This window comes from Mus musculus, chromosome X (assembly GCF_000001635.26).
Source record: "Mus musculus strain C57BL/6J chromosome X, GRCm38.p6 C57BL/6J".
NCBI lineage: Eukaryota > Metazoa > Chordata > Mammalia > Rodentia > Muridae > Mus > Mus musculus.
Window position 1 is genome coordinate 35,874,419 of NC_000086.7, and position 20,266 is coordinate 35,894,684.

The 20,266-nt window shown below is 43.6% G+C and overlaps 1 protein-coding gene across 4 annotated transcripts in view; it reads left to right on the top strand.

Annotated features, from left to right (window-relative positions):
* The first annotated feature begins 12,852 nt into the window (after window positions 1-12,852).
* The window catches only part of Dock11 (dedicator of cytokinesis 11), a 189,300-nt gene continuing 181,886 nt past the window's right edge, over window positions 12,853-20,266 (top strand). For 3 of the 4 annotated variants that reach the window (XM_006541408.4, XM_006541406.4, XM_006541407.4), the window contains exon 1: window positions 12,853-14,614. In XM_006541408.4, coding sequence (XP_006541471.1) covers window positions 14,513-14,614 — 102 coding nt within the window. In that variant the 5' untranslated portion in view covers window positions 12,853-14,512. The remainder of the gene's footprint in view (window positions 14,615-20,266) is intronic. The other variant, NM_001009947.3, reaches the window with a different exon arrangement.

Genomic DNA, 20,266 nt, shown 5'->3' on the forward strand with positions numbered 1-20,266 from the left:
GAAAATCAAGTTTAGAACTAGCCTAGGCTGTGTTATGTCTCCTATAAATAAACAAACAAACAAACAAACAAACAAATAAATGGCAGAAGGAAGAGGGAGGGAGGAAGGGAGGAAAGGAAGAAGGGAAGCAGGGAAGGAAGAAAGGAAGTGGGGGAGGCAAGAAAGAAGGGAAAAGAGAAAGAGAAAAATAAAGGAAAGGAGAGAGAGAAAGAAGATAGAGATTCCTTCCAAGACAGTGGAGAAGTGAAGGGGACTCAAAGAAGGCAGAGCATAGACTTCACATGCATTGATAATAGTTGTTATCAAGCCTGAGTGGTAGCATAACTGGGATCTATTCTGTCCTCCATGTGTTTGAAATATTTCATCAATTCAAACCATTTTTTAAAAGAATCAACAAGGGGGATGGGATGATTAACAGACTGTGGGTGTGCTGTCAGGAAGGGAGTCAGGGATGAGTCAGGTTGTGTATGTGGTGCTGATGTCAGTGACACAGAGCAAAGATCAAAAGCCCGTTTTCTGAGGATGCTGGGTTGGAAGTCAGACATGATAAACTTCAAGGAATAATAGAGCAGAGATGCACAAATGTGTTGTGCTGGAGGTCAGAATAGGAAATGGGCTTGCAAAAGTGAGTGACAAATCAGGTCATTCCCTGTGAGCACTGATATCTCATGTGTCCAAAGGGCCAGGCCAGAAAAGCATTTAGCAGCAAAGAGACTCCAGAAGGAGAAGGGAGGACCAATGATTGAGCTCAGACAATGAGAACTGAGAGGAAAGGTTGCTGATTAACAGTTCTAACAAGCCAGGGGACAGAGAGCTCCAGGGCTGAGTGACACCATGGGGAAAGTGTTAATGACCATTCATTTTAGACCATGGGCAATGAAAAGGAGGGCAATGTTACATATTACTTACAGATATCTATGTATCTGGTAAAAGTGTAAAAACGATTATACTGAAGGGAAGTATAGACCATGTACAAGAAAACACATGTATGTAAATATGTGTAAATTGTATATATGCTTATATGTTCATATATGTGTAAATTGTGAAATATGTTTTCCTCACTCACAATACGAATTACTATGCCCTCCACAGTCTCTCACAGTGAACAAATAAATACATTTCCTTACATATGGGTGACTGTGAAATATACATAATGATATATGTTGCTGTAGATGTTTTGCATTTGGGATGATCTCAGGTCCTATGATTTCATGATACAGTCAGTCTTAGAAAGCTATTCATTAGGACTGTCCTCACTATTGAGAAGGAACAAGGTAAACATCAACTGTGAGACAGTCAGCCCTTTCAAAAGAAATATGAAACTGAAGTCAATAGCCATTAAGAATCAGATTCAAAGCAACACATCCTCCAATAGGGAAGACTTGAGAATTGCACCCTAACTACTAATGGAAAAGCAACATCTGAAGAGAGGTGGGTACCAAGAACATGTGGTTAAATGAAGTTCCCTGAGCTGGAGGGAGACAGACAACACAGGAAAGAAGTCAGGAGATGGAGAAGTGTTTTCACAGAATAACAGACTTAGCAACAATTCTCACAGGTATATGGCCAAGGGATACTCCTTCCCCTCCCCTCTTAAAATATTAATTTATTTAATTATATATATTATATATATTTTAATTATATATATATATATATTATATATATGTTTGTGACTGGATGTATATACACCAAGTATATATAGCCCTTGGATGTTAGAAGAGACATCAGATCCCCTGCTTGTAAGCCACCATATGGGTGCTGGGAACAAAACTGTAAAAGCAGTAAGCATTCTTAAATACAGAGCCAGATGTGCAGCCCATTCATCCCCCTTTGGCAGTGCTGGAGTGGAATCCAAACACTTTACCACTAAACCACTTCCCCAGCACCAAGGGGCACTCATTTATTTTATTAAAACATTCGCCACCTGTTTATTTCTTCGAAGTGTGGTTGAATGAATGGCACAGCATGCATGTGGACATCAGAGGACAACTTACAGGAGTCTCTTTTCTCCATTTGCAAGTCCAAGAGAATGAACTTGGATCATCAGCCTTTGCAGGCAAGCATACTTATCCAATGAGTCATCGTTTCAGACCTTGTCAGTCCACTTTTTTGATTTTCAGAAACAGGGTCTTACTCCCTACTAAAATCGGGTTTGCCCAGAACTTGGGATCCTCCTACTTCAGCCTCTGAAGTACTATGATTCCATACATGACTTTTTACAGCTGGCTAGGGGCAGCCTTGCAATTAATACATACAGCTAAAATAACCCCTCAAGACACAATGTTCACTTTAATTACAGTAGACTGGCAAGCAGCAAAAAATGGTTTATAGGCAAATGAATTATTCCTCAAAACTATTAGTTACTACTCTGTGTTATAAGTTTTCTGAGATGTCAAAACACCTAAGGTAACATATGTAAAAAAATTGAAGGATTTTTTTCTTTCTCATTTATTTTTCAAGGGAACGTCAAAACAATAATTATATACCCATAATTATAAATTTAAAATACATTATATAATGCAAATGCCTTCTAATATGTAAAGGTATATCTTAAGTTACAGTATTTAAAGTTTGAATACAGAGTAAACACTCCAAGATTAAATGACAAGCTTAAGTGTCTAATTCTGCAGCCTTTTATACCTGTCATATGCTGAGACTTCCCTAATGATAGATATTCATTTGTTTTTTTAGCTACTAACATGTCTTTCTCTGTAGGTTAGCCTCTATATTTTTTATTGGATATTTTCTTTATTTACATTTCAAATGCTATCCCCCTTCCTGGTTTTCCCTCTACAAACCTCCCATCCCCTCCCCTCCCCCTGCTTCTATGTGGGTGTTCCCACCCACCCACCCACTCCCACTTCCTGGCCCTGGCATTCCTCTACACTGGGGCATCAAGACTTCAGAGGACCAAGGGCCTCTCCTCTCACTGATGCCTGACAAGGCCATCTTCTGCTACATATGCAGCTGAGCCATGGGTCCCTCTATGTGTACCCTTTGGTTGGTGGTTTAGACCCTGGGAGCTCTGGGGTGGGGGGTCCTGCTTGGTTAATATTGTTGTTCTCCCTATGGGGTTGCAAACCCCTTTAGCTTCTTTATTTAAAATGTATTAACTTCAGCCATGTTGAGTTTTAGAGGATATGTATATGTATATAATTATAGACAAGAAGCAGGTTTACAAAGGCAAGCAGTGCCCTTGTGTTTTCTCAGTTCAAGTTTTCTGAACATTAGGGACAACTGTTATGAGTAGGAATTTTCAGTCACCCATATCATCCAACACATATTCATGGAGCACCTGCCGTGGGCCTAGCATTATGCTAAGCACAGTGCTAGGTGCTGGCGCTATCTAAATGAAACAGGAAAAAAAGGCTCTGCTCACCCAGAGCTTCTACTCAGCTGGGAAAAAGAAATCAGTCAGTAAAAAAATGTAAGTGGTATGTGCTGTGGGGAGCAAGCACCTTAGACCAGCAAGCCTCAGGGGGAAGGGGCGGGTTGCAATTTTAAAGAAGGTGAGAAGGGCAAGCCTGGCTGAGAAAGTGCATTTGGGTAAAGGAGAGGAGTCAAGGTAGCCTTGCAGCTATCTGAGGTGACTGCATTCCAGACAGAGGGAACAATCAGTGTAAAGGCCTGAGGCTAGAGCATGCATGACAGATTGAAGAGAGAGCAAGGAAGCTAGTAGGCCTGATGGAATTGTGCTAAGGAGAGACTCCTGGGGCAGGAGAGCACAGAGGTCACAGGAGGTGAGAGTATAGAGTCGTTCAAAGGACCCGGGGTTTTGCCTAGTGAAATGAGAAGCATGGCAGTTTCTGAGCTGACTTCTATGAGACAATGGGGCTTTGGTCCCTAGCATTAGTGGCAGTGTGAGAACTGGTGTTTTGGTTAAAAGGTAGAGCTGCCAGAGTGTTTGTTTGTTTGCTTGTTTGCTTGCTTGCTTGCTTGCTTGCTTGCTTGCTTGCTTGCTTGCTTGCTTGCTTTTATGGATTGAATGAAACCTGTGGAAGAAGAATTAAGAGTAGCATAAAAGGTTTAAGCCTAGTAGGTAGAAAAAGTTTCTGAGCATTAACTGATGTGAAGTAGGCATGGTGCCATCCACTTGCAATCCTAGCACTCAGTAGGCTGCAACAGGAAGATTCCTGTGGTTTCATGCCCTGCCTGGACTACATAGTGAGGTGCCCTGTCTTGTAAACAAAAATATGGACACCTCATTAGGAATTTATATACACATCACACTTGATTTGCATTGAGCTATCATTATAAACAAAGTTTGTTCTATATGTCCATGTACATATAACCAGCAGTCTACTATGTTTATATTTTATCAAATTATTTACATTCATCTTAACTATTCTATTTATTATTCAGATACAATTTGAGTACAACAAATTCTGGCATATATATATATATATATATATAATTTTTTTGCAGTCAACTATCCTGGAGAATGAGAATAAGGCAAGCCATTTAGAAAACACAGGACCATTTGCATATGGATTGACAGACTATGAATATCCATGAGGTTCCATTTACATGGCTGTAGTGTGACTGTCCTTCTCTTGTCCCCTGTGACAACTCTAGAAGCATACAATATAGTCCAGCATTCTGAAAAATGTACCTCCGAAACCGCAGTTGTTGGGGAGGGCAATCCGTTTCAGTACAAAGCTGAGCTGGGAAGGGGTTCCTGGTGAGCAGGTATCCATCCATGCCCCTGCTGATCTCTCATGGACTTCCAAGAGCTCTAGGGAGCAACACAGCATCTTGTGAGCCAGGTGACTACATAATAAGAACTATACAAATGTGGTCCCTTCTACCATGTTGCTTCAAACACTCTGGATTCCTTGGCAGTGTCGTGTCTTCATCCTCCAGCCCCCAAAAAGTTTGTCAGGACACACTGAAAAGGAATTTGTAAAAACAGACAAGAGCTGTCATATGGCTACAGTTTTACAAGCAATTTTTGTCTTTCTACCATGGAAATTTTTATACAATCTAAAAAGAGGAAAGGTAGTTGTGTTACTTCTCATGCACCCAGCTTCAACAGCATGTGGCTTCTAAAAATTTTATTATGTGTGTTTAAATGTTTTGTCTGCATGCATGGACCTGTGTCTGGTGCACACTGAGTTCAGTAGAGGACTCAGAACCCCTGGAGATGAACTGATAGGTGGTTTTGAGCTACCACGTGGCTACTAGGAATGAAACTTGGGTCCTCTGCAAGAGCAATACATGCTTTTAGCTGCTGAGGCAAATCTCTAGCTACCTCCTTTTGGCTTTTTAAATATAGTACTTTGAGAATTGCACACAAGTTCAGAATATAGTTTGATCATATACACACCCTACTCTAACTTCTTTCAGACCCACCTCCCAACATGTCCCCTTCCCAACATCTAGTGGTCTCCCTTAATTTTTAAAAATATTATTTACACAAGTGATTTGTCTGAATGTCTGTGTACCATGTGTGTGCCTGGTTTCTGTGGAGGCCAGAAGAGGGTGCCAGATCCTCAATTGTGGACCACTAAGTGGCTGCTGTTACACTGAAAACACATTGATTCCAGGCTCTCTAGAAGAGCGCCCAAATCTCTTAGACACTAATCCATCTCTCCAGGCAGTACTTTAAGAAAGAAAGAAAGAAAGAAAGAAAGAAAGAGAGAGAGAGAGAGAGAGAGAGAGAGAGAGAGAGAGAGAGGAAGGAAGGAAGGAAGGAAGGAAGGAAGAAAGAAAGAAAGAAAGAAAGAAAGAAAGGAAGGAAGGAAGGAAGGAAGGAAGGAAGGAAGGAAGGAAGGAAGAAAAGAAAAGATAAACTGCTGAGTCAAATTAGTGCTGCCTTCACATTCATGGATGTGAGTCCTTCCGCTGCCACATGGACAACCTACCAGTGACCACAATCACAAAGGTAAGTGAAACCCTCACAGCAGCCATCAACTGCCAGTATCTCCTCAAGTAGGGGTAAGGCCTTGGGAGCCCCTCCCCCACCCATGCTGGAATTTTGACTGCCTTGATCTTGGGCAGGTACTTTGACCACTTATGAGCCTCTGTATTAACTGCTGCCCACTGCAAAAAGAACCTTCCTGAGCAAGGTTGAGCGCAGCACTTAACTATAGGTATAAACATCAATGTTTAGAAGGAGGATTGGCAACATGACCACTTAGCAAAATGACAATGGCTGGTTCCTCTAGAGCCTATGATGTCCCTTGTAATGGGCTTTGACTGAGTTTGCAATGCCAGACATGAAATTCCTCCTGTTGAGTGGGCCTCACATATAATCAAGAGATCAACTGGTTGCCTCCACAAACAGGCTTAGCACTATTTGATATTGTAGCATGCAGCTGCAGCTTCTAGCTCTGTGTAAGGCCTTTGCTGTCTCTCCCCAGACCTGCATTCCACATAGCACCTTTCAGCACTATGGAAGCTAGCCAGCAGAGATGGGTTCCCAATCAGTTCCCAATTAATTTTTCTCTTCCTTGCAGCCCAAGTGTGTGTTGCCTTACCATCTGCTTACAGTGACCAAACAATCCTTAAGCCTAATAAAGTAATATGCAAAACAAAACTCCACAAAACATATACAAATAAAAGAAATGAAATAATATAAAATAAGCAGTAAACAAAAACACTTAATGAATTGATGGCCCAGCCATGCTGATTGAAAAATGAATTTTTCAACTCCCTCTGGCTCTAGCAGGCCGTGGTAGGTTGCTGTGTCCAGGAGAGGGGGGCTGGTTACTGTAGCATCACAGATCCCACTGGCAAGATGGTGATTGGAACTGGAATTGAACAGTTGCTGACGCTGCTGAGTTTGCATTGTCTTCACCTCACTTCACCAGGGATTACCACAAAGGTAGTTTATACTTCTGCATGGTAGACTCAGGGTGGCTAGCTAGGCTGCTTATATGGCAGACTGACAGCTCCAATAAAGAGCACATCACTCTTTCTGTCTGTATCAGAAGTTATGCCGTGTCAAGTCCAACTTAGTTACAAGTCCATCCAGACTCAAACAGGGACAGGAAGACTCTTCCATCTGGAAGCAGGACTGTTATGGGTATGCCACATGTGTAGTCCCATGGGGCTTCTTACTCATAAGGTCTCTGCACTTGGCTTTAATGCTCTTGAAATTTGTAATAAATTGTGAACATGAGCTCCTGCGTTTTCACTTTCCCTGATCCTGATTTTATAGCCAGTTTTGCCTTGAAAGGAGAAATGCCAGAGCCACACTGTGAGAAGGGCCCATGAGATGGGAGGTATTGTTCCAGGTGCCTTTGGGGAACACAACCTACCACAATTAATCCTTAACTATGTAGTGTGGACTAGGGCATTTTATCTCATTAGGTTTCCCTAATCTGTAAACCAAGTACTTACCCAGTAAGTACATTGTCACTCTGGCACCTACTCCTTACTCCAGCACTTACGACATTATCAACTACCTATTCATGTTGGCTAGCCACCTCAGTTGGTCCTAGACATTGGATCTTGTCCATTTTTGGTCTCTAGAGTGGCTAGACAACATAACTTATTGTACTGTGTGTTTCATAATAGAGGTTCAGTAAGCTTTCACCTCCTCCCTTTCCCTTGCTATAACCTTCCACTTCAGGGGTATGAGTAAAGGGTTTTTGTCTTCACTAATGAAGGCTATATAACTACTAAGCAGGTTTCCATCCTTGTCTCTTGGTTTGTAAGATGGCCCCACTTGCTAAGTAGTTTGTGTTCCCTTATCTAGAAGAAACTCAGCCTTGGCTTCTGTACAAAAACACTCACTTTGCCCTCCCAACTAGTCACAATAGAATGTCTAGGGACTGTTCCACGTTTTACATATTTACCTTTCTTGTCCTCTTCTTGTTATCATCCTAGAACAATGTGCCTCTTCCACACAGGCTCCTGAAAGTCCTTTGCTCTTTTCAACTCTGCCCCAGGATTAGTGTCTCGGTTTGTTTTCTGTTGCTGTGATAACCATCATGACTAAAAGCAATTTTGGAAGGAGAGGGTTCATTTTCCTTAGAGTTCCATGCCATAGTCCATCCTTGAGGGAAGCCAGGGCAGAAACTCAAGTAGGGCAGGAAGCTGGAGGGAGGAACTGGAGCAGAGGACATGGAGGAGTGCTGCTTACTGGTTTGCCCTCCATGGCTTGGACAGTCATTCAGGAGTTTGCATTTACACTGGAAAAAGCAATCTCTGATGCTTTCTGTAACATTTGAAATATTTAATAAGCACACATTGGCATTTTCATAGACCTACTAGTGCATTCCTAGAAGATAAGAAGTCATCTTTAAATCCAGAAAGTGCTGTGTATAGAGAGTATTTTTCCAGACATCCCTGCTGGTCTTAAACCTTCCTGCTGACTCGTGCCAATTCAACTGAGGCTGTTCTTGCTAGTTCTTGCCACTGCTACTGCTAACCCGGACATTACTGAACTGGACTGCTAATATATCTTTAAACTGTAAATTGTTTACGAGTGGATCAAGCTGCCGCTACTGACCTATAAACTGAACTACTGATTTCCTGACAACACAAATAAGATTTGCTCCAAAGAACCATTTCTAAACAGGTCTACTTCCCCCACATCATAATAACTTCTTTTCTACTACCTCTGGTGAGTGGTAGGCTAGAAGCCAAGCTAAAACATTTTAAAAACCATCATTAAAAATAGGTCTTTGGAAATTAAAACATTAGCGGTCATCTTCAAATCCCCAAAGTGCTATGTGTAGAGAACATTTTCCTTTTTTTTTTAATATTTTGTGTGTGTGTGTGTGTGTGTGTGTGTGTGTGTGTAGGAGCATGAGAATGCATACATGCATACATGTCAGTGTGCATGAAGCATTTTTCTCATAAAGAGTATTAGCCATTATTCTTTTAAGATGGGATTTTGCTTTGAAGCTGAGGGCAGTTCACCAGCCTCAGCCTCTGAGTGGTGAGATAAGTGTGCATCACCATGGTCCACTGAAGTGTATCCTTATAGTACTCTTTGAAGAAAGTGACTTTAGAAAATATCGAAATATTTGTGGCTTTGTCTAGGAAAACAAGAAATCTCCCATTATACCAAATGGTGCAAACATTCCAATAATAAATTCTCTCAAAAATGTTTCTATTATTTAAAATGTCTTACAATTGCAACAAGCCTTTCCATATATGCCTTCCTATACTGTACCTACTATTACATCCAATCTGACACTGTCAGTATAAATTAGTGGTAATGTGTTCACAATGTATAACGTATGATGGAATTTTTCTCCAGAACAATTGGGTTTCTGGACATTATATGGCATATAATATAATATATAATATAAAATGGGAAAAATGACCTTAAATCTGTCTATCTCTCAAACTTGTTCCAAGGACTGAAAGAGATATGGACATGGAGCAGGGAGATTGCTTAGTGGTTAAGGGGATTTGTTGCTCTTGAAAGAGGAGTGAGGTTCGATTCCCAGAATTCATATGGTGGCTCAAAATCATTCATCATTCAACTTCCATGGGATCCAATGCCCTCCTCTGACCTGTGTAGGCATCAGCCATGCATATAGTACACACACATACATGTGAACAGAGTGCACATATTCATTAAATAAACAAATACATAAATCTAAAGCGATGAAAAAGAAAGAGATATGGATATGAGTGTGTAGACACTATTCAGCTCCCTGCAATGACCATTCAAGCGTTATAAAGATGTCAACAATGCTCAAAAGGTGGGCACAGTATTACAATTGTTTATGCTGTTTTATTTTTATCAATTCTCATTGGAAAAGGCTCACATAATTTGTCCCAAATAGCTTTTAAGTGCTGAACCTTCTCCTAAGCCTACCCTGCATTTGACTGTTGTGCATGTGAAATGTGGCTCACATGATGGAGGAATGGCATTTATGTTTCTTAATTAACATATTTTTAAACATACAAACAAGCAGGGTTTAAGTGCACGCAGTTGCAGTTCCAGTTAGATAATAAAATGTAAAGACCCCCTGTTTCTATTTTCCACTCATGAGACACTTCCACACCCTCTTAATTTACAATAAGGATATAATTATAGGCATTGTTTTTCTTAAGTAATATAATTTTACAGCTTCTTCTCCTTCTACAACACCACCTCCATCTCCTCCTCTCGTTTCTTTGAGACTAGTTCTTTTTGACAGTCTGAGCTGGTCTCAAACTCTACATTCTTCAGGGTAGCTTCAATCTTTGAAGTCACAATCCTCCTGCCTCATTCTTCTGACTTTTGGGATTGCAGGCCTGCACCACCATGCCTGGCTAAGATGATGTTAATGTGACAGGTGAATTTATGAGAAACATCCAAGCTATTTTAACAAATGTAGATAAGAAATGACCTAATGAAATGTCCTTTTGGAGGCTGAAGAGGCTGCCACTACAATTTCTCTTTACCATGGGAGCACAGTATCTGCATCCCACTCATTCTTCAATATCCAGCTCTAATAGCCTCTCCTTCAGAAGTGCTCCATAGATGTGCTCTCTATCGCTTTTTTAAAACTTGGAATAAGCTCCTATCCCAGACTACCCTGAACCACAAACACATTCTCATTAAACTTCCACTTTTTTTCATTAAGGAAACAGACAATGCCATTAATTTATCACCTGCCCAGTAGAGAGGACCACTTTTGATGTGTAAGTAATTAAAGAGAAGTGCTAAAGCAGAAAATGTAAAACCTATGCTCTCATGAATGGGCATGGAGTCCACACAATGGCCAATGGCTGGATGGTGTTTGCACACCATCAACATGACATACACTTCCCATGGCTCACAAGCCTGAAGAAACTGCTACTTTCCTGGCTCCATCTCTTACCTTTCACTTCAATCCTTTAACCTCTGGGGGGTCGTTAAAAATTCTGATCTTTGAATACATTACCTCTGCCTCCATCTTCAGAATATTCCTTGCATTCTTGCTCTACCTGCAGCGCCCCCCCCAAGAGGCTTTTCTTTTTTCTTTTTTTTTAAAAGATTTTATTTATTTATTTTATATATATATGACGAGTACACTGTAGCTGTCTTCAGAGACACCAGAAGACGGCATCAGATCCCATTACAGATGGTTGTGAGCCACCATGTGGTTGCTGGGAATTGAACTCAGGACCTCTGGAAGAGCAGTCAATGCTCTTACCGCTGAGCCATCTCGTCAGCCCCAAAGAGGCTTTTCTTGACCACACTGTCCACATTAGGACCCCAGGTCCATTGACTCTATCGCATTACTTTAACTCTCTGTATGGAATTTATTTTGCTGAAATAAACATGCTCATTTGTTTACCATGGAATCCCAGCTCCATGGGAAGAGGGACTTCTGTCATGTTCAAAGCTGAGTACCTTCTGTGGCTCAGAAGAACCTTCTAAGGATGCTTTTGACTAAAGGAAACACAACACTTGACTACCTAAAAGTGACATAAAGGGTTAGAGATATAATTCAGTTAGTAGAGTACTTGTCTGGCATGCACAAAGTCCTTGGTGTGATTCCCAGCACTGCAGCTACCAGATGTGAGTTCAAGTCAAGCTTTAGTTACAATGGAGAGTGTCAAAGCAGCCTGGCAGAGTGAGACTGATTGACTCAAGTATTAAGTTTCTGTCCATGAAAGAAATCCAGAGCTAAGTAGTATAAAAGTAGATTTGATGGATCAACACTGCTGAATTCTGGTTTGGCTTCTTTGAAGTTGTTTACAATACAGCTACCCAGGGTTGATTCTTCACATACAAAAATACATCACTCTAGAGAAGAACGAAGAACACAGGTCTCTCTCTCTCTCTCCTCTCCTCTCCTCTCCTCTCCTCTCCTCTCCTCTCCTCTCCTCTCCTCTCCTCTCCTCTCCTCTCCTCTCCTCTCCTCTCCTCTCCTCTCTCTCTCCTCTCCCCCCTCTCTGTATTTACATATTATGTATTTCATGTGTGTTGTATAGGACTACCCTTCAAGCCAAACTGTAAGATGTAAAGGCCCCTTGCTTGTTTGTTTGTTTGTTCATTCTGTTTTGTTTGTTTGTTTGCTTGTTTTTTGAGACAGGGTTTCTCTGTGTAGCCCTGGCTGTCCTGGAACTCACTTTGTAGACCAGGCTGGCCTCGAACTCAGAAATCCACCTGCCTCTGCCTCCCAAGTGCTGGGATTAAAGGCTTGCACCACCACTGCCCTTGCTTCTTGCTTCTACTTTCCACTCATGAGACACCTCCCCACCCCCTTAATTCACATATAAGGACAACTGTATCCTAATTTTACATGGCCTTGGGAGCTCTCAGAAGAGGTATAGGATATAAGTAAGGAAGGGGATTCATCTACTTTGCTGCCTTGTGTTAAGCTATCATCCCTGAAGGGTGCAGACCTTTCAATGTTACTGCTTTCATGTCAGCCATTAACATCTCATGTATTGCTTTGTAAGTAAGTCTAATAAGGTCCTTGTTCCCCCAGGTGAATTTTGGAGGAACTGTACCTTTGAGGGTCATTGGGACTTTAGCAGGAGGGATAGATGTTGTTTACATCTTGCCCAAGGAAGGAATTTTAGCAATAGTGTGTAAATGTTTTGCCTGAATGTGTGTATGTGTACCACATGTGTGCCTTGCGCCTGAAGAGGTTAGAAACACTGGAGTGATCTCCCTGTAACTGTACTTTGGGGTCGTTGTGAGCCACAATACAGGTGCTGGGAACTGAACCCATGGCTTCTGCAAGAGCAATGAGTGCTCTTGACCTCTAAGCCATCTCTTTATTCTCAGAGGGGACTGGACTCTGCTCCATGATCTGAACATTGAACCTATAGACTGGGAAATAAACACCTTCTCTTTCTGTCAAGGTGGAGAACTTACCCAGGAGTCCTCTTGGTCTGCTGTCTTACACCTATTGCCCCAAACTGAGTAGGATTCTATGCCATCGTACAGTAGAGAGTTGAACATGGGTTAATATTCACCAATTATGATTCATCAGTACCTAGAGCACTACCTTTCTTTCCTAAGCCCTGTGCCTCTGCCTTGTACCTGAAGCAGTGAATCTGGAGTTAGCAAGGGAAAACATGCTAGAGTATTCTGGAGGTCAACAACTAGGAGCCAGACACACAAATATTCACCATTCATTGAACACATAGCATGAATTTGTGCTGATCCACCTGCAGGTAACAGTTTCCACCCCGACCCCCAACACACACACACACACACACACACACACACACACACACACACAGAGTGAGGTCAACATGCAGGATAATGCCTGTCCCTTAGAGCCCTTCCATGTCCCAGGTCCTGGAGGAACCCTCCATCTGTGCCTTATCAGGATCAATGAGAAGGTGGCCAAATGGGCTTGCTGCTAGGAGACTTGGTCTTTTCTGGGTTCCTGGAGTCCATTCCCATGCTCTTGTTTCCATAACAAAGTCCTTGTGTAGGTGTGTGACTGTGTGCTCTTTGAAGGCCTGAGAAGTGTGGAAAGTGCCATTTGGGCACCGGTAGAAATCCTCAAAAAGGATTAGACCCCTGGTGATGGGCCATTTCAAACTTAAAACAAAACAAAAAAAAATGAAGTGGGGCCTTTCATTTCAGAATTAAGGCCTTGTTTGTGTCTAAGCATGCATGCTTTACACCTAGTCAGATGTTCTGGGGAAATTAAGGAAAGGGTGAGATGGTTGCAGAGCACAGGTAAAAGCTAGAGGATTGATAGGTCCTCCAAAAGCCTTCCCAGTGAGCACTAGGGCCACTCCTTCTGGAATCACTGCAGAACCACACAATTCATCAAAGGCTCTGGGGTCTCTCACCACCCAGCTATCCCTGCCTGGGTAAGACTCACTTCTAGAAGCCTGTCCCCTGGTTGCCCTATGAAGTGGATGCCTGGGTGGGGAAATGAAGGGGGTTGGGTACAGACCCAGACAAGTCTTTCCTGCAGCAAACCCGCTCTTCCTTCCTTTGACATAGGGCAGACCCAACCAGGCTGAGTACACAATAGGAGCATGCTGCTTCCATGTTGTTTCCCAGCCTCTAGCCGCCTGGGACCCAGGGGCTTGCAGGTTGGGGGCAAGTGAGATTTTTCCCACCGCCTCACTGCTCCTGAAGTCTTAAGGGAGGCAGAGGTCTCTGGAGGCCCCAGCACACCCTAGTCTTGGAGACATTTCATCACCCACCTCTGACCCCCTCCCGCGCCATACACTCGGAAAAAGAAGCAGCCTCATCTCGCCTCCCGGATGCGGCTGCACCAGCAACATCAGCTGCGGGCGGAGCCCGGGTGCTTGCCACTTCCCCCTCTTCCCGCGTGACCCTCGCCCCCACCTCCAGCACTCCCTCCCCCTCCAGGAGACACACCCTCCTTCTTAGGCCACTCAGGTCGGGGCCCTTGGTGAGAGGGAGCAGCCGCCGCCGCCCGGCAGGACCCAGAGCCTGCAAAAGCTAGAGCAAAAAGGAGGGAAAGAGGGAGGAGCGGCGCGCGGGAGGAGGAGCCGCGGGAGCTGGGCGCGGGGCGGCGAGCTGAGATGTGGCCGGCCCGTCGGCGTGTAAACACAGGCAGCAGCAGCAGCAGCGGCCGCCCGGGCCCGGGGCACTGAGCGCTCCCGCCGAGACCTGCCCGCCACCTCTGCCATGGCCGAAGTGCGCAAATTCACCAAGCGGCTGAGCAAGCCAGGCACGGCAGCCGAGCTCCGCCAGAGCGTGTCGGAGGCCGTGCGGGGCTCCGTGGTGCTGGTGAGTGGTCGAGCGACGGGGAGTCCCGGGGGGGGGGGGGTTCGCTCACACCGGGAGCAGCGCGGTGGCTTCCCGCGCGCGCGCTGGAGACCACGGGCAGGATGGGCGCAGCTGCGGTCGAGCGCTAGGAGCTCTCTTTTTCCTCTGTTCTACTTAAGTTTTCGCTCTGGCAACCGGCTGCCTGGGGGTGGGAGTCTCAGGCGCCACGGGACAGCGCTCTGGCTACCCCACCAGCTTGCGCTGGGCTGGAAGCTGAATGGCACAGCGGGTTTCACAGAGCTGCGGCCGGAGAGTGGGTCTCCACCCCAGCGGGGGCGGCTGAAAGCTTCAGATCGCACCTCCCGCTCCCCCGGACCCCCGCACAAAGAGCTGGAGATTAGGGCACGAGGAGATCCGGATCCCTTTAAGAGGGCACCTGGGGCAGCCTAGGCGGAAGGATGCGATGAGCACAGATATACTTGAGTGCGGATACACATCGGGTACACGCGCGCACACACACACACTCACTTACACACACAAAAAACCCCACCCAAAAGCCCAGGGCGCCCAAGCTCTGGCGGGCGATGTGGACAGAGGAAGCATAGCGACTTCCTCCTGCTACTGGGGAGAGGGAGGGTGGTGATGGGTGTTGAGGGGTACTGCCAACTAAGACAGAGGGAGAGGATTGGAAACAACGGGGGTGGGTCTGCGCCTGAGTGGGTTTTGAGTCTGTATCCTCTGGGAGAGGATGGTTCTTAAGACTTGTGAGCGATTGGAGGCAAGAGGATGTGGGAAGGACTGGATGTTGCTGTGTAAGGATGAAGACCCTAGAACCAGACGCCTACGTAGACTATTGGGGATGTCTTGGCGGCGGGTAGAGCTGGGGGATGGGGATTGGAGAGTGTTCTGACACCCCCCTCGGGGAACCACCCCTCCCCCGCACGCCAGCGCACCCTCATCAGTCCTGTTCAGATGGTCTAAATCTGGAGGGAAGCCTTGGATGGTAAGGGGCACTTGCTCCTTTGCTTTTAAAGGCTCCCATTGCCAATTTTTTGGACTAGGGACCAAACCTTAAATAAGCAGTGGGACTAAATCATTAGCGTGCTTTTTTGTTACTTTGTTTTGCAGGAGATTTGCTGGCTTTTGTCTCTTTCCACTCCTATATTATTTCATGTCATTCGCTGTGTTTAAATCTCCGCACTTAAGAGAGAGCTTTTTGTTAGCACAACTTATCCTGGGAAGGGAACCTCGCAGCTTTTCCCTGTAATTTTTATGTTGATCTTGTAGAATCGGCAATAAAACCAACATTAAAGCAAGGCAAGGGGCCTGATCCTAACAGTGGGGAAAGTTGACATTAGTGGGAATTCTGGAAGAGGATCAAAGGTAAAATATGTACCTTTGAGATAAAAATCGGATTTCTAATAGCTGCAACTGTGCAGAGCCAAGGGACTTTAAAGAAATGTCTTTATCATGGCTGGACCCTTGAAGTTTAATCCTGCTGCTTGGTGAGGCTAAACCCAGACCTTTAATGTTGTCTTAATGGATTTGGCTTATTGTATATTTCACCCAGATTTGGAGCCAGAACCTGTTGAGGTCAGATCAGAACCTCACTTGTCATCAGGGCCATTTGAGAGAGGACCACAAGCTGTGTGCAAGGCATTTTATACCAGGTTGTCATCTTCAGTGGTTATTAGCAAGTGATCCAGACAGCCTAGCACAAGGATGGCTTTTCTAAAATCATAAAGCAAACCTTCTCTGAGGAGTGGCTGGCCACCTACCATAGCATGTGAAGAGAGAGGGAAGATGGACAGATGGTATCAAGAAAATATATGAGGCACAGACAACCTCTGCTGGGATTTGACCAGCATTTGACCTGCCTCCCTCAACAGTAAAAAGTTATTATTCTTTCTGAAGTTTTAGGCTTTGAAAAGATCAGTTTTGAGACATGGTCTCACTCTGTAGCCCAGGCTAGAACTTTGGTTTTGTACTTGGTGTTAGTCCTCCTGCTTCAGCTTACTGGATGCTAGGACTACAGACATGTGCCACCTATAATTTTTGTGCAGCACAGGTGCAGTGGCTTCTTTCTACCTCTTCATTCTTGGCAGTGCTGGAAAAAAAAAATCTATTAATAGAGAAAGACTCTTGGAGCTACAGCCCGTGGCCGGGGTTTCCTGGTTAGCTGACCTTACTTAGGTTCTTTTTTTTTTTTTTTTTTTTTTTTTTTTTTTAGCTTTTATGCAAGGGAATGTAGAGGAGTGAAATCTACTCATTTCTGTGGTATGTGATGTGTATTAAGACTTGAGGGGAGGGCGAGTTGAATGAGAAGTTTCTTGTGCTCTAAATCAATCCATTGAGCCCTTACACTGTGTAAGACATGATGTTAGGTGCTTTAGGACCTTTTATTCATTTATTTAGTTCCAATCTAAGGGGTGTGTGTGTGTGTGTGTGTGTGTGTGTGAGAGAGAGAGAGAGAGAGAGAGAGAGAAACTAATCGATATCAGGGTCTTCAATAATGCTATTTGTCAATTAAGAGATAAATAACTCTAAACAGTATATTCACTCTCATATATTACTTTCCCTCCTGTTTGTTGTTGTTGTTGTTTGGTTGGTTGGTTGTTGTTGTTTACTTCATAGGCCTGTTAACCAGAGGTAGGAAAGCAGGGGGTGACTGGAGAGCAAAACAACCACGCTGCAGCTGCTGTCAGCTTCTGGTTCAGTTCTGATGTAAGCCCCAAGTGTTTATTGAGGGACAGCTGAGGTGGGATTTACACTTGCTGCCATAAACCCAAGATAGTATTAGAGTTTCAGCATAAGTTGGAGTCATTAGCACAGCAGGGCACACTTTTCTTCCCATGTAATTCTTGACAGAACTTGGAAACCCTACCAAGCTGAACAAATATACACTATTTCCGGTTTAGTTTTTTTTTTCTTTTTTACAGTTACACCCTTATTGGCATGCCCATAACGTCATTCAGTTTTGCTCACTGTTCAAAAAAATGCACAAGGCTTGGGCCCTGGCTATATATAGCATGTCATTATTAGTATTTCCATGAATCTATTAACTATGTAATGAAACGAGCAGAGAAAGAGAGGCTGCTTCACGGCTGCATGTTCTAGTGAGTTCAGCATTTTTATGAAGATCAGTTTTAAACCAGGGAAAGGAATAATTATCAAATCGCCATTGACTAGGATACCTTAAGAGAGCCTTGGGAAGTGGCAAGATAAGCCACCAGTGAGCACAGAGGCTAATGGAAAATGTTCACATACATGCATTTTTAAAGTGCAGAGTTATGTGGTTTTTGTTATACTTCAGGTTATAGTTCTTGGTGCCTGGTGCGGATCAAAAACATGTGAGAAACCTGCTGTATCTCCTAGTAGGGGTTTAAGTAGTGCTTGCTACGTATGATCACCAAAAAGTTGTTAGATATTATTACTTGAGGCAAGGTAATTTGGATACGTCCTTTGGCTGGTGTCAAGGGATTTCAAATTAGAGTAGCTAGCTCTCTAGAATTGAGAAAGGCTGACAAGGGTCAGCAGCTGTTCACTTCCTCCATCCGCCATTCACAACTCCTTTGAGCAGAGTGGCTGTCTTGCTTGCCTTTAGGCGAGAGCTGGAAAACTCAGCAGCTAGCTTCTGTTCCTTCTTCCCAGGGGGGTTGTGGAAAGTACTTAATGTAGGACAAAATCTACAGCTTCATTTGGAAGGACGTGACATTTCCACTGTGGAATAAAGTGAGATTCAACTTGGACTTTCCCCTCTCTGATGTTGGGGACAGAACTCATGGCTCTGAAGTGTGCTAGATGTTAATCTACTACTTAGCCACACTCTTAGCAACTTGGCTGTGCTTGTTTACTTACTTGACTCATAATGTTCCTAACTCAGCCTCCTGAATGCTAGGGGCTTACAGGTATGTACCTCCATACCTGGCTTCAATTTTGGCTTCTTGAGCATGCCTTTCCAGTTCAAAGATTTAGTTGGGTTCTTATTGAGCTGAGAGTGAGATAGTTAGCCACAGCCTTGGCACCTGAACATAAGAATCCCTTATTATTCCTTTTGGTAGCTTCTCTTGTTAGAAGGCTTTGGGGTGACACACTCCTCTAAAGTTTGTCCAAAGGACCAACTCAGTTTTTTAGGAAACCAAAGACCATTTCACTGAGCCTTCACTGAAGCAGCAAATAGAATCTTTATACTCTCTTTTTGGTGCAAGTGTGTGTGTGTGTGTGTGTGTGTACACATGCAGAAATCAGAGAACACTGGTGTCCTGTTCTGTCACTTGACAACTAATTCCCTTGAATCAAGGCCTCTCAGTCACCAGAACTAGCCATTCTTTGGCTAGACTGATCTATCTTCTTGTCTCTGGACCCATTTCCACTATGCCCACAGCCACACCTAGCTTTTAAACGAGGTGTTGGGGACATAAATTTAAATACTCATACTGGAACAGCAAGTATTCTTATACACTTTTCTTTCTTCCCAGTCCTAGAATTTGTTTTCTAAGTTTAGCATGTTAAGGCCATCCTCCAGATTGAGACTTTCCATATTCTGATTACCAGTGATCTTTCTTTAAACATTTATTGCTTTGCCACTTAAAAATACTTATTCATTAAAGAAATCTTAGAAGAGAAAAAATGAAAGTGTCACTATGTCAGAAGGAACTCAATATTCTAATGTATGTATTTTGACTTTTATATATAAATATTTAAATGTTTTTATATTGTGGTCATGCAAAACCTCTAGCCAGCCCTTAAGTAACTTTTCTCTTATCTATATCTCATTTATATTTGCTCATAGTAGCCAACCTACTCTTGCATAAGCATATTTAATAGAATTGTCAACAATCTTATTAGGAGTTTTTATAGATAAAGCATCCTTCATTGGTTTATTCTTTATAGTTTTTAGATATATTTTGTGTGTGTGTGTGTGTGTGTGTGTGTGTGTGTGTGTGTGTGTGTGCATGCATGTATTGTTTGTGTGTATACGTGCCCATGTGTGCATCTAGGCATTTTCATCACAGTGCCTATGTGGAGGTCAGAGGACACTTTTCAGGAGTTGCTTCTCTGCTGCTTTGTTAAGGCGGGGCCTCTCTTGGTTTTGGTGAGCTGTATACTCCAGGCTAGTTGGCCCAGAAGCTCCTAGGCAATTCTCTTGTCTCAACCTCACATCTCTCAGCGGGAGGGGGCCTGGAAGGACAGGCCCCTACACCTGAAGGACAGGCCCCTACACCTGGCTTTTTATGTGTGTTCCAGGGACTAAACTCAGGTCATCAGGCTTGCTTTGCTAGCCCTTTTACCTGAGCTGTCTCCCTGGCCCAGTAGTTTCTAGTTTCATGCTGCTGTAAACAGGAGTTGTGTAGTGTCATGGATACGTAGATTTTCACTTTATTTTGTATATTGACATAGTGTCTTTCTCTGTAGCCAAAGCTGACTTTGAATTTGTAATCCTTGTGCCTCAGCCTCCTGGAATCTCAGGCATTCCTATTGTGCCTGACACTTTAAAGGAATTAAAATCACTTCCTAAATTGCCCTTGCCTTACTTCAGCTTCTTAGTAGCCATATGTGGTTGGTGACTAGCTTATTAGATGCTGCTGAAATACTCCATTCCACCATTGCAGTTCTGTTAACACTGAGTCAAACAGCTTTGAGAGGGTGTTTTCAGATTTGCTAGAGTTTGCC